General features: G+C 37.6%; 1 protein-coding gene across 1 annotated transcript; it reads right to left on the bottom strand.

Annotated features, from left to right (window-relative positions):
• Window positions 1-1309: 1309 nt before the first annotated feature.
• Window positions 1310-17471, bottom strand: LOC132138233 (protein prenyltransferase alpha subunit repeat-containing protein 1-like). Its single transcript, XM_059547659.1, has 7 exons — window positions 17335-17471; window positions 8072-8241; window positions 7869-7935; window positions 7203-7307; window positions 5813-6044; window positions 3352-3641; window positions 1310-1991 (listed from the first exon to the last, which is right to left on the bottom strand). Exons 1-7 carry the CDS (start codon window positions 17418-17420, stop codon window positions 1646-1648), a joined length of 1296 nt encoding a protein of 431 aa, XP_059403642.1. The 5' UTR covers window positions 17421-17471; the 3' UTR covers window positions 1310-1645.
• Between the last annotated feature and the right edge of the window lie 5 nt (window positions 17472-17476).

The following is a 17476-nucleotide window of genomic DNA, read 5'->3' on the forward strand; positions in this document are numbered from 1 at the left end:
ACTCGGACATGGCCCTTTATAAAGTCTGAGAGTCAGTCTGAGAGTCAGTTATGTAACTCAACTACTTTCATAAATCTAGTTCTTGTGCAAATGTGCAAAAAAAAAAAAAGAAACAAACAAAAGAATAGTAATACCTTTCATGATGTGAAACTTAAGATCGAACTCTGCAAGTCTTACAGATATGTTGAAAGACATGGACTCAAATAAGCTTTGCTAGAATGTTAAAATGATTTCACCTAACAAGAATAGTTTTACATATGTACTAATTCGAAGAGAGAGATATAATAATATCTAATGAGATTTTCACAACCTACTCCAAGTAAGCTGTGAAAGAATTAAGTTGTCAATGCAAGATTGAGCCTGCGAAACTTCAAAGTTTATTACAAGTTTAATAATTACGGAGTAACAGTGAGTCAACCATAACTGTCTAAAAGCTTTTTAGCTTTAATAAATCATCACATAAGTGAAGCTAACAACATTTCACTTTTTATATTTGCATAAATATATTAAGTTCAAAATAGTGTTAAACAAAAAGCAGCATTTGTGAACCTAGGCCCCTCAGGGGTCCACACTCCCCCAGTGCAGAGAATAAGCACCATTCTGCATGAGATGGGCTTGAATGTGGCAGCATGTTATTTCTGCAGCCACATTTGGGCCAAGCTGAGAAAACTCTAGTCCTTCTTCTGCTATTCCCTTTCATCATGAAAACCCATGAATCTGTGAGACCACCTGGATGAACTATAACCCAAAACTTGTGCTTAAATGCTGAGGCTATTCCATGTGACAGTGTGGCCTTTGTTATTCTAATTAGTGATGATGATGATGATGATGATGTGCTTCAGGAACATTTATTCTCAAACCCCCAAGAATCATCTGCATGAACTGAAGACATGCTGACCCTGCAACAGATATGTCATATAATACAAATACTCACCTGAATGAGGACAGCGCATATAAATTCTGTCTGTTGTGACTGTTTTATTGATTTAAGATTATTAAAACTTATGAAAATGTCTGTCTTTAGCCCTAATATTTCATATCAAATGGCTCCAGGAATCTTTAAATTCAATGATTGTGCTCACATTACTGATTGTATCAAAACGTCTAGGTAATCGTTGAAAAATATTCATGCTTCTGTATAAAAGTTCAAAGAGGAGCAGTAGACTGGATTCAAGTGCCATTCTACCCTCAATTAAACAAAAGAGGGAAACTGGGTCAGAATCACTTTGGGCTCTAAGTGTTCCCTTCAAGTGTGCACCATAGTGTGCATTTAAGATTCCTGGCAGGAATAGTAAAACTGCAGACAACATGATGATAGCATACTGTAATTGATTTGTGGTGGAAGACAACATAAAAAACAAAACTATATGAAAAAAAAGTTTAGATAGATAAAAGAGGATTGCACACTGAAACCAGACCTGAGATATCCAGTACCTGAACTAAAGCAGCTGAAACTGACCAGGCTTAGACTGCCGAGACAGGCCATGGGTTTTCATCAGGAGCGGGAATTTGCTCTGGCAGAGTAGCTCTGACAAACCGGCCAGGTCCAGCGGTTTTCAGAGAACCTGGGGTGGGCGGTTGGAGCCAGAAATAAGTTGACCTTTCACAGTTCTCCCACATCATGGTGGGCAGAGCATTTCTCACTCTACTGACCTATAACGGAGTCCAGCCACTTCCTGTAGGCAATAGCAAAGCGGTTTTGCTCGGTGCTCCGGCAGCCCGTGAGGATTCTAGAGACAAATGTGTGCTCGGAGGGAAGTGCGGGGTGGGGAAGCAGTGGTCCCCGCTTTAGTCGTTTGGTGTCCTGCGTGTAGCTTCCGTGTTTGTTCCCATCAACAACACAGTCAACATCCATGGTCTGGGAGGCGCTGCTGTCATCACAGGGCTCCTCGCTGAGGAGGACATCGGTGTGGGTGAGAGGTGGAGATTGTGACTCTGCCCCCTGCAGGTGCTCCCGCCGCCACTGCTGCCACAGGTAGAAGACGTGACGCCTGTTGAAGAAGCCTGGATTTGAGTTTGTTCAGTTGACTATATATAAATATAAATATAAAACACTTTACATTTAGGTGTGATATGATAGTTGCAGAGAAAATACAATGCAATGTTAGAATAACAAAATGAACAGGCTTACCAACTTTTAAAAAACATGCCCTCATCTTCAAAAACCACAAGCAACACTATCCAAAGTAAAAAAAAATAAATACACCCCAAACTATATTACATACAGTTCTACTTGCAACAGAGATAAACATTGTGGAAACTAATATCTCACTGAGATTTTTATGCACTTGGCTATCACATAGATTTTGTCATCATTTACTCACCCTCATGTATTTCAAAAACTTTATGACTTTCTTTCATGGAACAGAACATGACAGGAAAAAATATAATATTTAAAATGATTGCTTTCAAGCTTTAAAATGCACCATAAATGTATCATAAAAGTTCTAAAAACAATGTATAAAAAAAACATAAATCCAAAACTATAAGATGTAAACTATGCCACAGAAAATAAATGGTTAAAATGTCACATGCTATCATACAGTATGCTATCCAAATGATTTGGTGCAGGGATTATTTTAAATACTTATATGATACTGTGCTTTTCGCATCGTTTTTGAAGCTTTAAAGCTCCATTATGTATTGCAGGGGGAAAAGGCGACCAGCACATGTTTTTTTTTTTTAGTTTGTGTTACACAAAAGTCAGTGATATTTCATATGGGTTGAGTAAATGGTGACAGAATTGCATTTTGGTGTTACTTCACATGATAAACAGTTGTGGTTCCATGTTGGGTCAATCACTTATCATGCACTTACTAAACCTGAAAAAACCCTCCCCCTTGATTTCAGGAAATAGAAAAAAGGCTTAAGTTTGTAACATTCGAACTAAAGCAAGCTAGATCTTATTAATGCATTGTGCTTCATAATATTTGCCATTAAGAGGCATGAATTGTTGCACAAACAATTTCTCATATCGTATTTTAGAGGGGAAACCACAAGCTTAAGATATATAAATACCATTCACTGAGCAGCTCCTTGTCTCAGCCACAAGGGATGAGGTTGGGAAGAGGGAAAAACTGAAAGAGCTTGAAAAAGAGATCCAGCAAACTGCTTGCCTCTCCCTCAGTGAGCTACAACTCTGCAGCACCAGACCATCCATCATTTTATAAAACTAAGTCATAAACACATTAGCACAGACCAGCTGAGGGCCAAGGACAGACTTCTGGCAAACAAAGTCACTGTATTCACACTGAGACTTGTGGAAGCAGCCTGATGTTGACTGATTGCATCAGCGACTACCATCAGCACAGCAAGACCTGGAGATCTGTTACTGTCTTCAAACACTCTCACCTGTGGCACCACAGCGTCTCGTGGCCTGGATAGGACTCGATGAGATCAGTGCAGAGCTCCATCTCCTCGTGGAAGAGCTGAGGGATGACGTCATTATGGTGATTGTAATCAGACGCACCCGCTGTGCTCTCTCCGTTAGGCTGCTGGGTGTGGTGCAGCTCCGTCTCTCCGAGCTGGCTCAGCTCCCTGGCCAGGGCCTTGAGCAGGTGTTGACGGTAGTGGAAGCCGCTGTGATCGGACACGTGCATGGACACCCACAGTCGGGTGGAGGACAGCTCATCATGCAGAACCTGGAGTAGAAAGTCAGAGTATTACATTCATTCAACAACATTATGCTTCAGGTTGTTCCAAATGAATTTCAGTTCAGATGCCAAGCTGTAAGTTAAACTATGAATATGCAATATAGTGCATACATTTAGCAAAATGCTCCCATTTATAGCTATTTTCTCCTAGCTGACGGATGATCTTATGGATGCCGAATGTCATCGTTTACAAGCTTTCCACATTTTCCGCAGTTTGAACACTAATTGAGCGATTAAATGAGACATTTCAGTAATGATGTCCATGTTTATTTCATATAGTAAATAGAAAGATATGATATGCCTCTTGAATTGAGGTGCTTAAGCGATTGCTCATGCCGCATTAATTGGTGCCAAAACGGTATTTATTGTTTGAATTTTGTTATGAATTTGGCAGAATTATAAAGCTGATACTTAGTTTATTAAAATGAAACAAAGCACAAAGCTAATTGCGATTAATGGACAGCAAGTGTGCTACAAATAATATGAAGTTCACGCAACAGAACACAGCGTTTAGACAAAAGAGCTTGATAAGTGTCGATTTTAAATGAATTGTTAACAATATATTGTAAATGTCCACACTGCTGACAGCTTTACCTGTTGTAGTTTGTTCAGGTTTTGCATGAATTATACACTGTTCATTACCGTGCATTTACTGCCACCTATCTCTCAAGTGGACCATTGACACTCCTAATTGAGATTGTAGATAGAGTGTCAATGGTCCTTTTAAGAGATAAGTGGCAGTAATGCACTTATAAGTCTGTGGCCAGCCATAAAGCAAGAAGAAGATGCCTCATGTGACTGCTTGAGAACACGCTCAGAGTTCTAACAGTTTGGACATTGTGTAAATCAGAGGTAAAAAAAACTATATAAATATTGTTCAGTTTCTTGCACAGACCGATTATTTTGTGTCTTTACACATCAGTGTATTGTCACAGGGGTTAATTTGGTTTTGTGTATGCTTTTTGTTTTGTTTTATTGTATGTTTTAGCCGTGAGTCCCATCCACTTACATTATATGACTGACAGACTGCAAGAGTTTCAGTTAAAAATCTCTGTTTGTGTTCTACTAAAGAAACAAAGTCACCTACATCTTGGATGGCCTGGGGGTAAGCAGATAAACATCACATTTTTGGGTGAACTATCCCTTTAAAAAGATGTGCAAATAATACAGTTGTGACGAAGCAACACTGGCCAAATTAGGCAAGTGACAATTCTTTCAGCTGTCCCAAAACGTGAGCGAAAGTCAGTTGAAGTGCAGACGAGATGCACTGATGTCTCATCATTTTAAGAGAGAGAAAGCGAGAAGACGGACTTCAAATGACTGATTTGATCTGATATTCTATCTGGATTTATTTACATCTAACCTACATGCTTATTACATGTACATGATAAAATGTTTGCTGGAATTTCCCACATTATAAACCGGAAACCCAAATTCAGACCAAGGAAAACAGTATCAAACAACACATGCAGAGATGTAAGATAACAGCCGCGTAACCCAATTACTCCTGAAATAGCTTATGAATAGCTCAGACTGGTTCAAGTCTGTTTAGTCCTGGATCATTAAATCTACAGGCGCATCCTTTTTATATGAGGGCCTGTAGCTGGGATTGAGCCCTATAACATTTGCCTTATTTCGCATCCAATTATGAAAGGATAAGCACATCAAAGGTCTGGCACTCAATGACCTGCTAAGAGCCAATAAGCTCTCCTGACTAACAGCACTCGGCTCTCTCTCTAAAAAAAAAAAAAATTATATTATTATTAATATTATTATAAAAAAAAAAAAAAAATATATATATATATATATATATATATATATATATATATATATAAATAAATAAATAAAAGCTAAAAGGACAGAAAACTGTGGCACCTGTAATCAGATCTCTTCCTAAGGTAATTCTAGTGGAGAAGAAAGGTATTTAGATCTTCAAAGGCTCAGGCAGATTTATCAACCTCATAAATAACCATCTCATGATGCTTTCCTTGTAACAGCACTGATATGCCAGTGTGATCCATCATTCCTTAAAGTAATCGAAGACAAATCTAATCTTTGAGATGTACGCAAACAAAGCAAAATCTAACAGACATCCGTTTTCAGTAATTATGATAAATCACACAGACATAGTGCAGAAAGCTGCAGAGGACTGAGCCTACCTTTACATTGCCTTTAGCCATGTTTTGCAATACCCAGATGCGATGGGACCAGGCATTATAGTTGCTGGGGTAACGACCGGCTGCGTCTGCACAGAGCCTCATTTCCTCCTGCAAGGCTCTCTGCAGCCTCTCACATGGTCTCCTCACAGCATCTTCTCTGGGTTCAGCATGATCCTTCAGTTCTTGTTCAGAGGGAGAGCCCTCTTTCTGCAGCCACTGCAACACCCAGCGCCTGTGTTCACAACAAACCAATTAAGCAGACTGATCAAGCACACGTCTGGATGCACAAGGTTTTCAACAGACTTATGGCTTTATTTATGAGAACGCAAAATCTGCAAATCATGAACAAATACATAAGCCAATGAACATAAATAATAAAAATAATACAATAGAGACCTAAGCACCCTGCAGCTTCAAAGTACCCTTGGAGATCTAATGGCTCAGTGTAATTATCTGCAGACAATAACATCATCCAAACTGACATAGTGAATAGTAAAATTATTTGCAAAATAGCTGACAGCTGCAATGTGTCCTGCACACTCCCTGCAGGGACATATAAGCTCTTGGTCTTGTCAGTTGCACAGGCTTTGGATATTTATTAGTGTTCCAGGGATCTGTGTAAAGTGGTTTGCCCTTGTCTTTGCAGTAGTGATGGAATTTTACTTAAGTATGTGCCACTGTTGACATGTTGCAAGAGGTCTGCAATTGCAGACAATTTCATTTCATGGTCTCCTGGCCACTGCTTTCACGGTTTCAGCCAGTTTGAGAGCAAGGTTTTTTCCCATACTAATTCAGCTACAAGAAAGCAGAGCACATATATTTTCCAGAACAGCGCATCCAACTATTCCATTATTAATTTCTTAATGCCTAATGTATTATTCATTTTTTATATCACTATTTGAAAATTCAAACTCATGGTAAACTAATGGTAAAAAATGGTAAACTAAATGTAACATGGAAAACAGGACACATAAAGGGTGCAGAAGACAGCACTTCTATAATATGCAATCTTTAGTATTTTAAGAGACCTTATTTAACTGTATACATTAAGAGCAGAATATCTAAAACGAGTTACACAATGAACATTTATCACTCTAAAGCAGATGCCTTCACTGATGTTTTCATTTATGCTCTAAAATCATAGTTACCCAACAACAACAACAACAACAAATAACCTTGCTTCATTCAAGTCAGAGGCACACAAACATTTTACTACACAGGGCCAAACACTTGACTGAAAGTAATTAAATGTTTTTTTTTATCAAAATCTATTATATTCTCTAAATTTGAATGTAAAAAAATAAATAAAAGTGTTAACTTCACAATAATAAATCAAAGGTTTAGAAACCTACAATTTAAAATAGCAATTTTTTTTTTCAAATCCTCTTACCTGTGTATCCATGTCTCTGGGCTTTTAGGATGCTTAGAAAGTGCTAGTTTAACCAGGTAAAGGTCTTTCTTTGGGTTTAACACGCCACACTGCAGGAGCTCTTTCCTATGAAGCAATCAATACCCAGCTGAATTCACAAGGATACAACCACCAAAAAAATAAAAATAAGTACAGCACCACCTCCTGGACAATAAGTTTCTTCTATGCAACATAATCATGAAAACATATAGCCAAGATTTTTGTGCAAAAATCCTAGTAAAAACCTAGTTAACATTATTTACTTTTAATTAACATATTTATTTTAAGACTGGTTTCTTAAACCAGGCATGTATTAAATATACCTACAGAGTTTCCTGTAAGAAACTAAATGTTAGAAAAATCTGTAAATTCTTTGCTCCCTATGTGAGTGTGCAAATGGACAAATTTAGTTAAATGCAGCAGCAGTCTTTTGATGTCTCCTTTCCCAAATTAGACATCTTTTTAAAAATAGCAGCAGCACGTTAAAACAATAAAATTGCTGACATTCAGACAGACATCAAAGACAAGAAATAGAGAATTTCTAAAAATACCTCAAATGTGCATATAATCATTCAGAAAGTATGTGAAGCGTTAGTTTGGCAGAATGTTTTTTTTTTTTCAGGTAATACAAACATGATGAAAATGTACCTGACATTCCACGCAGTGGTGAAATCTGGGTTTAAGAGAAGCAATGTGCAGGTTATATCTACCAGTGCTTGAAGATAAGAAGAGAGAGAAGTCACTTTTTCTGCAACGCTGGTCTGTTGTATGAACAGCCATCTTTTAATAAAGACTAAGGTCACAGCAAAGGGAGCAGCCGAACAAGCTAACCCAATTAACCTTCGTCCTACCTTCCCGATCGAGCCACTGCTTTCTCTGCCTGTACAGCAGGAGTTTATTATGCACATAGGGCAGCAGAAACTTGACACACCAGCTCTCCACTCCCAGCTTATTCTCCACCAGGACGATGGGGCTTCTGTTGTACCGGGCTTCGGGGCACGGAATGAGGCCGATTTCATCACTGTGAACACAATGTGAAAGATAAAAAGAAAAACAAGTGACAAGGTCATTTAAGATACTCTGCTAAGGAGCTAAAGGCAGACAGCAATGCATATAGCACCAGACATCTCAGCTGACACTGACTCATTACAGTTGTACCTCTTTGGCAGAGATACAAAAGTGTCATAGGAGAAGAGCGAGGTTAAACCATTGGTACAAAGAGACCTAACACACAGAAAAACAACATGTGCATTGAAGGCAGCTTTAAAAAGATTGATGAGATGCTTCATATGTGGACTGAAGTGATGTGTTTGGATACACAAGAGCAGCAATGTTGCAAATCACTGAATGTCTAACTCTGAACACCGGTAAAAACAAACGCACATGGCAAATTACTGAGAATTATTATGTTAAATATAATGCATTAAAGCTTGCTACGCTGTCCAGCAACTGACCATCGAGCAAAAAAAACAACAACAAAAAACATTAACAGTCAGAGGTGGGTAGTAACGAGTTACATTTACTTCGTTACATTTACTTGAGTAAATTTTTTGGGTAACTAATACTTTTTGGAGTATATTTAAAGATGGGTACTTTTACTCTTACTCAGTGTTCGAATTGTGTCAAAGCTCTTGGGGGCCCCCCCCCACCCAAAAAAACAACAACAAAAAAAAACTAATAATATACAGTACAGACCAAAAGTTTGGACACACCTTCTCATTCAAAGAGTTTTCTTTATTTTCCTGACTATGAAAATTGTAGAGTCACACTGAAGGCATCAAGGGCTATTTGACCAAGAAGGAGAGTGATGAGGTGCTGCGCCAGATGACCTGGCCTCCACAGTCACCGGACCTAAACCCAATCGAGATGGTTTAGGGGTGAGCTGGACCGCAGACAGAAGGCAAAAGGGCCAACAAGTGCTAAGCATCTCTCGGGGAACTCCTTCAAGACTGTTGGAAGACCATTTCAGGTGACTACCTCTTGAAGCTCATCAAGAGAATGCCAAGAGTGTGCAAAGCAGTAATCAAAGCAAAAGGTGGCTACTTTGAAGAACCTAGAATATGACATATTTTCAGTTGTTTCACACTTTTTTGTTATGTATATAATTCCACATGTGTTAATTCATAGTTTTGATGCCTTCAGTGTGAATCTACAATGTTCATAGTCATGAAAATAAAGAAGACTCTTTGAATGAGAAGGTGTGTCCAAACTTTTGGTCTGTACTGTATATTTGTATTTATTTATTTCATATAATAATATAATTTAATTTACTTGTTAATTTAATTTACTTTGTGTGTTTCAGAACATGTTTTTGCAGCTGAGCATTTACTATATGTAAAATTAAATAAAAATCTATATACTTTGAACAGTGCACATGTATGCATTTTATTTCATTAAAAAACGTATTTATCTTGAAAGTAGTTACATAACTCTTTCATATTTTCTAGCGGAAGTTGTCATAGTTGGGTAAACTTCTATAGTGGTGAATGAGAGATTACATTAAATATTTTTTGTCACAATAGTGTTTCTTCAAAAAAATTTGATACGATTACGATGCTGATGACCATTAATCAATTTCGATCTCTTGATTCACTATCAATTCACATGAATAGGCCTACAGTAGGGCTGTCGCGGTTAAGAAATTACCCCTGCGGTTATTATGGGTGGCTCAATAGCGCGATATGCGGTATTACCGCCGTTTTTTTTTTTGTATACATACCTAATTTATCCTGATTTTGCTGCAACGACGGAAACGTACAACGGAGGTTGTCCGTGACTTCAGCAGGTATGCCTGTTACTTTCACGGCTGTATTTTACAGATTTCACAAAGGCTTCAGCTACTCCTAACTGTCGGGCCGGTCTCAGCTGTTCTTTTTGATGTTGCTCCGCGATCTGATGCGTGAGGGGGCAGCTGCGCTGGATGAAAGGGGACACTCTAAAACGCTTAACATGGCTTAATGTACTAAGACAGTGATATTAACAGACCAAACTCACTAAAAATCATACTAATTAAGTATACTATCTATAAAAAAAATCAGATGAACCCTGAATATGAATGCAACTCGTTTAATAAGACGTTAAGCCTTTTCCTCCCATAGAAAACCGTTATAAGAAAGTGCTTAATGTGGCTTAATGACAATGATTTTTAAAAACCAAACTCACTAAACATTATACTAATAAAGTAGTATACGATGTACAAAAAAAACAAAAAAAACAGATGATCCCTGATTATGAATGCAAGTCGTTTAATAACACGTTAAGCATTATGATGGTTTTCTATGAGAGGAAAAGGCTTGACGTGTTATTAAACGCGTTGAATTCATATTCAGGGATCATCTGATTTTTTTGTAGATAATATACTTTATTAATATGATGTTTAGTGAGTTTGGTATGTTAATATCACTGTATTGGTAGCCTACATTAAACCACGTTAAGCGTTTTAGAATGTCCCGATGACCTCAAATTAGATGTAGGCTATTGCCGCGTCACAGGAACCTTTTTTGCAGCACATTTTGCATATCGGCTCATCTATATTCGCTGGCTCGTCCTTTTCATTGGGTTGAAAGCCAAAATGTTCCCAAACTGGCGACGTGACATTAGGTTTTGGGACGAGATCGAGCGCCTCCCATCGTTTCAGCCGGCCTATTCAAAACAAACGAAGCACCATAAAGCTACAACGGACTCACGAGAAAATTACAGTCGTAACCATATTGTATCATTAATGTATATAACATTGAATGCACAGTGACAAATTGAAAAAAAAAACCAATAAGGCCACAGCCTCAAAAAAAAAAAAAAAAAAAAAAACTGAACACTGCGGTTGCCGCGGTTTCTGCGGTTGCTATCTTTCCTCTGCGGTTTGCTTGTCAATAGCGCGGTATTACAATATTGCGGTTATCGCGACAGCCCTAGCCTACTGTACTTACTTTTCTTGGGTTAAATTCAGTATTTTCTTGCATTAATTAATATGCCTCTTTGCATTGAATTTAAAACCCTTTTCTCCATTTAACCTTAAATACTACACCAATTGTATAAGGCTATACATTATAACGGAAAATGGGATACAATACATAAAAACGGTTGATCTGCATGTTTGTCTTCGGCGTGATAATGCATGTGTCTCTCACAAACAATTTGTAAGAGTTAGCAACCCTGCTTTTTCATCGTTGACACAGAAAAAGCCTTGACCTGATGAACATGTTCATCAGTAATAATGACCTTAATTAAATTAACTGTTTTTGAGCAGTTAGGCCCTGTGTCCACCAAAGCGTTTTTAGCCAGCTGAAAAAGCCATGCGCTCTGCTGAAAACACCCAAATGTGAGCGCTTGAGAGCGCTTTTTTTTTCAATATATATGATATATATGATATATTATAGATCAGTGGTTGAGACGCGTTGGTTGCTATGATACAGAATGACCGCTAAACTGTTACTTGTATCTGATTTGGTAAATAATTTTTTTTTCTGACTTAAATGCTCTGGATGCTCAGAAACCAGCAATATTAATTTATATTCCATTTTTCTCGTTGTTGCGCTTGTTGACAGGTCGTTGTAATAAATAACAGTTGTGACAGCTGATTGGTGTGTAATTTGGCCCGCCCCTCCTGCACTCTGATTGGTCAGCTGACTAGAAAGTGACAGTAATGAGCGCAGCGTTTTATCTAAAGTTGAACATTCTTCAACTCTCGGCACGAGAAAAAAAAAAAAAAGCCCAATGCTCAGCGCGAATAAGACGCTCAGCCTTTGGCACGCTCATGGCGTTTTAAAAAACGCGGCACTCCCATTGAGAACAACTGAAAAAATACGCTAGCTGCGGGGGAAAATGCTTTGGTGGACTAAGGTTACTAGATTAAAAATTATTTGTTTAATTCAGAATGGGTGCAATTCTAGCTTTTTTCTCAGAATTACGTTAGATGGCTAATTTACAACTAACAATCCGATAGTGAGCTAGCACCCCCCCCTCCTCAATTCGAACACTGCTCTTACTTGAGTAATCTTTTTGGAAAAAATCTGTACTTTTACTTCGTTACTGTGGGCCACGCTCCTCTCGTTACTTTATCTTAATGCAATAAATGTTATAGATGCTTCAGTTTGATCCAAACGCGCCGTCTACTTTTCTCTGGGCAATGAGCGATGCTCATTCACGAATGATTCATTCTTTTGAGTCAATTCTGTTCAAAGGCTTGTTCAAACCAGTTGGCTAACCATTGAATTGGTTCGTGAATCAGTTTGAATGATTCGTTCAGTATCCTGCCGCGCGCGCTGAGCATTTGAAACGGTTCACTCAGAGTTGTAACGTTTAAGAACAGAAAGAGCGTTGAAGACGTGGCTGGATCTGCACTGAATTGAAAGCAAATCTGCAATGGCTATTATTTGCTTGCGATGAAGATCTGTATTGGATGAACACCACGTGCGCTGTCTAAGGTTCAACAGGTATAACTTGGGCTACATTCGATTACAATACACGATACCACTGTGACATTAGTTTGTTGTACGTGTAATTATAACAGAGGGGAACCAAGTTGAATGCAGCTTCCAAAAGACAAAAAATAGCCGATTAATATTTTCTATATTTTATACAATCACACCGGCGTGAGAACTCAGTGAGTCATATCATTAGCTGCTAAAATCAGATCTGCGTTCGCTGGCTGGCGATGAACCAGAGACAGACGAGTTTTTACAGCAGTGCGCATTATAACCAATCAGACAAGATTCTGTTAAGCTTATTAAAGCATTGGCCAATCAGAGGTGTTTTCCGATGAGTCATCGCTGAAATGCCAGTGCTTCCTTCACTCGCTCACTGACGGAATACCTCTTTCTGGAGAATTCGCTCTTCAGAAACAACAAAGTGCAGATGTGTGTGTACGAATCTGTAAATTAGATATTGATTTGACAGTGTTAACAGGTTTAGTGATTTTAATGGGAGTTTCTGAGAGTGATTGATAGACTGTCAGTGAAAATGATTTTTGATAATGTAAATGTTATTTGCTCTCTTTCGGAACAATGAAAGATTAGCAGCAGTTTTTATATCACATTGACTTTCAATGTTAAATTCACATTTCATATAAAGTCGTATTAAAAATATGTTATGGCATGACACCTATATTACTTAAGTAAACAGACAGGTTTTTATAATAAATTACATAATTAGGCTACTTTGACCATCGCATATTATAATTATTAATTTATGAAAAGTGAGAATCCAGATATTTCATTATATAGTTCATGCTTCTGGGAATGTTTCTAATAAAAATGAAAAATAAATAAAATAAAAATAATAATAATGCTTAATAATAATTTGCCAATATGCTGTGGCTGCTGTGTGTCACATGACGACCCCCCCCCCATGCCTAATAATGATATTTCCACAATATTTACGCTTGCAGAAATATACATTTGTTTACATTTCGCAGAACAGATGAAAGAAGATCTGTCAATGTGCATTTGGTTCGTTATGTTCAGATGTTCAGTAACTTAGCGGTTATTTTTGGAGTTTTCACTCTTCTTTGTGTCAGAGGTTATTTATACATATATAATACATACTTATATAATTTATTTCGTGATGCAAATCAGAATTTTCATCAGCTGTTACTCCAGTTTTCAGAGTTATGATCCTTCAAAATATAAATCTAATATATTGATTTATTACCAGCATAGGTGTGATCGACAAAGGACAAAAAAGCAGGAAACTATACGGTGCACTTACCCCCCCCACACACAGTGACATAACTTATATAGTATAATAATAAATTAATAAAAAATATTTTACTTGTTTTTTGTTTAAATGAATTTATAAATTAAATGATTAAAAAAATGGAACAGAAAATTTAAATACACATCTAATTTAAATGATTGAACAAAAAAAAAATCATAAAAGGAGCAATGTGGGAAATATGCTTCAAAGACTGGGCAAAATAGGGATGAAATCCAAAAAAATCTGTCAATAACTTGCTGCTGACGTGCACGAAAACTAGCCATTAAATGGGCATTTCTTGTCCTCCCAGATGTTTTGTTTTTCCTTATTACTATGGTGTCCTTTACATCTATTAAAAATAACATCTTTATTTGCCTCTATATTTTTGAAAGGTATCTTTTCTTGTGTTTTTGTTCAGCCATTTTGTCAGTGCTTTATTATAGACTTCTATGATTGCTAATTCACAACAGAAGACGATTATTAGGTTGAACGTTCAGAATACGATTCCATAGGTTATATTTAAGCACGAATTTCGCGAATGGACAGCGACTCTTTAGTAGCACGTAGAATGCGTTCATGTCAAGTAAAGTTTTCGGGAAAAGCGCGTGGAATTGCGGCGAGCGTTTATAACCTTGCACGTTGAGAGTGCTCTTCAGAGCTAAGATACATTGTTATCGGGAAACTCGACCCAGATCAGATTTAAGCATTCATTAAAGTGAATCGGTTCAAAGGAGTCATTAGTTCGCAAATCGGACGAGTCATTAGTGGACAGATATGCTCATAAGCTCCGCGCATATAACGTTCCTCCCAAATATATTTTTAGGTCGCACATAGTGTTGTCACGGTACCAAAATTTCAGTATTCGGTACCGATACCAGTGAAAATCCACGGTTCTCGGTACCAATTTCGGTACCAAAGCAAAACACAAAAATATGCTAATTAAAAAAAACAAAACTTTTTAGCACTAAAAATAAAACCAATGCCATTCTTTATACTTATTTACAATTGTGTTTTAAGTTTTCTACAAGTTATATAATTATGAAAAACAGTGAACAAGTTTCACCCAAATTTAATTTGTCTTTTAATTTATGAAATTTAAACATTTTATTTCTGGTAAAGGGATTTTCTATTAAAATTAAAACATGGAAGAAATATTGTGATTTATTTCTTAAAAAAATAATAATAGTAATATTTCTAGCACTATGCCTTTACGTAAAAATTGACTTTTAGGCCTAATGAATGCATATTTGTCATTTTAACTGAACTTAAGACTGGTGGTGATGCTTAAGATATTTTTGGTCATTGATGGTTTCTGTAAAAAAAAAAATAAATAGTAATAGACCATATTAATTATTATTAAAAGATAATACTACTACTAATTCTACTTTCATACTAATGTATATCCAATGCACTATGAATTGATGAGCTGCTGGGTTCATGAATATTAATCACGTTGTCTGCGTTCAGTCAAACTGATTTGCTGAAATCAAAACAGGGACGGTACTAAATCAGCGCCAGCCAATGAAATTGCCATTTGCGCATTAGCTCCGCCCACTACCGTCTTCTGCTTGTTCAAAAATGAATATGAATAATTCTAAATGAACTCCATTACAGGAAAAGACAATAAAGAATAGTTTACATATAGCGTGTCGATTCAGCGTGGTAAGACTCTAGCTCTTTCTCTCTTTTGCATGTGTGAGAAACTGAAAAGATCTCTTGATGGAGAGAGAACTCTGAAGCTCAGATGCTGAAATTAATGCAAGCGTCATGCGCTTCAGTCTATGTAGTAAACAAACCCGCACGTCTCTGCCATTCATTAATTCACACAGAGACGCGCAGAACACGGATTCATATTTCAAGCAACATTTGCGGCTTAACATTTACAGATACTGGTCCATATGGAGATTTGATTTGATTAATTTATTCTAACTTTGACAAATTCCATGACTGTCCATATTAAAATGTAAGTTTCATTTTCATGACTGGATTTTGAGATTCCGTCCTCGTTTTCTGCTTCGCGGAAATCATAGCGATGAACCGGGTTTGAACGGGACCTCGGTACTACCGGTACTTACAGAAACCTGGTACCGTGACATTTAAAAATTTTTAGTACCGACTTGGTACCGAAGTACCGGGTCTTTTGACAACACTAGTCGCACAGATTAAATTTCAGGAGCATATGCGACAAAAATGTTGGCAATTTCGAGCCTTGTAGAAGCTGCTAAACTTTCTAGCTAGAAGTAAGCAATAACCAACATGGCGTTAGCCTACTTTGCAAAGTTAGACCAGAATAGTTTAACATTAATGTTATGGAATCATGACAAAAGTGATCAATTGATTGGTTAAATTTTACTAGACCTGCATATAAAAATGAAATACAATATATTGGATTTGCTTACATGAATCACCCGTGTTCACGGTCTTCGTCAGTCAACTGAAGCTGTTCACGTGAGTAGATGGTTGGGTGTGTGCGCATTCAGAACAGTGCGCGTACACTTTGAACTTCAATCGTGACATTATTGGATTACTTGCGGAGTGACATGACGACATGATTCAAAGGCACAAAAAACGTTGACAGCGGTGAGCGATCATTATGTTTACCAATACCCGACCCATCGCAACCACCTACACCCCGAAACCCCCCCCGCACTTTTTTTTTTTTGTTTGTTTGCATGATTTACGAGAGCATCATTTTCATCGGAAGAATCACACCGCTGTACCAGTGCTGGAAACCGTTTCGCTGCTTAATATTTTTTTGGAACCTTGTTTAGGATTATTTGATGAATAGATAAAAAGAACATCATTGATAGTAAATCAACATATTGGAATGATTTCTGAAGGATTATGTGACATTGAAGACTGGAGTAAAGGCTGATGAAATATATACATATACATATATATATTTATACACACACACATAACATACATTTTATCTATATATCTAAATAAAAAATAGTCTCAGTATATATGACCCAAAGTAACTAGTAACTAACTACTTGAGTAGATTTTTTATCCGACTTTTACTTGAGTAAATATTTCTGTAAGTACTTTTACTTGAGTACAGTTTTTAGGTACCCACCACAGTAACGTTACTAGCTACAAAAAGGCAAACAGGCGCTCTTTGCGTTTCACTTAGAGAAACTTTCGGCGTTCGTACGGTGCTTGTTAAACAGGTGCCCCAGATACATTTCCACACGACCTGGTCTAAAATCGAGGCTTGGTGAGCTAAACCTGCTGCTGGCCGCACCGGGCAAAGGCGGGTTAGGTCTGGTTAGTAGCCAGTTAGCCAGCGACTGTCTGTGCAAGTTACACAGGCTGCTGCACTATGTCCTCCCTGCGGCTGAGCGCGAGGTTCTCAGCCGCTGTAAGCCATATACGGGACGAGCGTGAGATAAGCAAAAATGCGAGTTCACATACGTACATGTTCGGGTTTCTTTTAAAGGCGTTATTGATATCTTTCACAACTCTCTGGACCAAGACATCCACCTCCTCTTCCGACTCAGCCATTTTCAGAGCTCGAGTGACGTCAACAACGCCGGTGACTCAACCTCATCCGGGACATT

This window comes from Carassius carassius, chromosome 4 (assembly GCF_963082965.1).
Source record: "Carassius carassius chromosome 4, fCarCar2.1, whole genome shotgun sequence".
NCBI classification, from domain to species: Eukaryota; Metazoa; Chordata; class Actinopteri; order Cypriniformes; family Cyprinidae; genus Carassius; species Carassius carassius.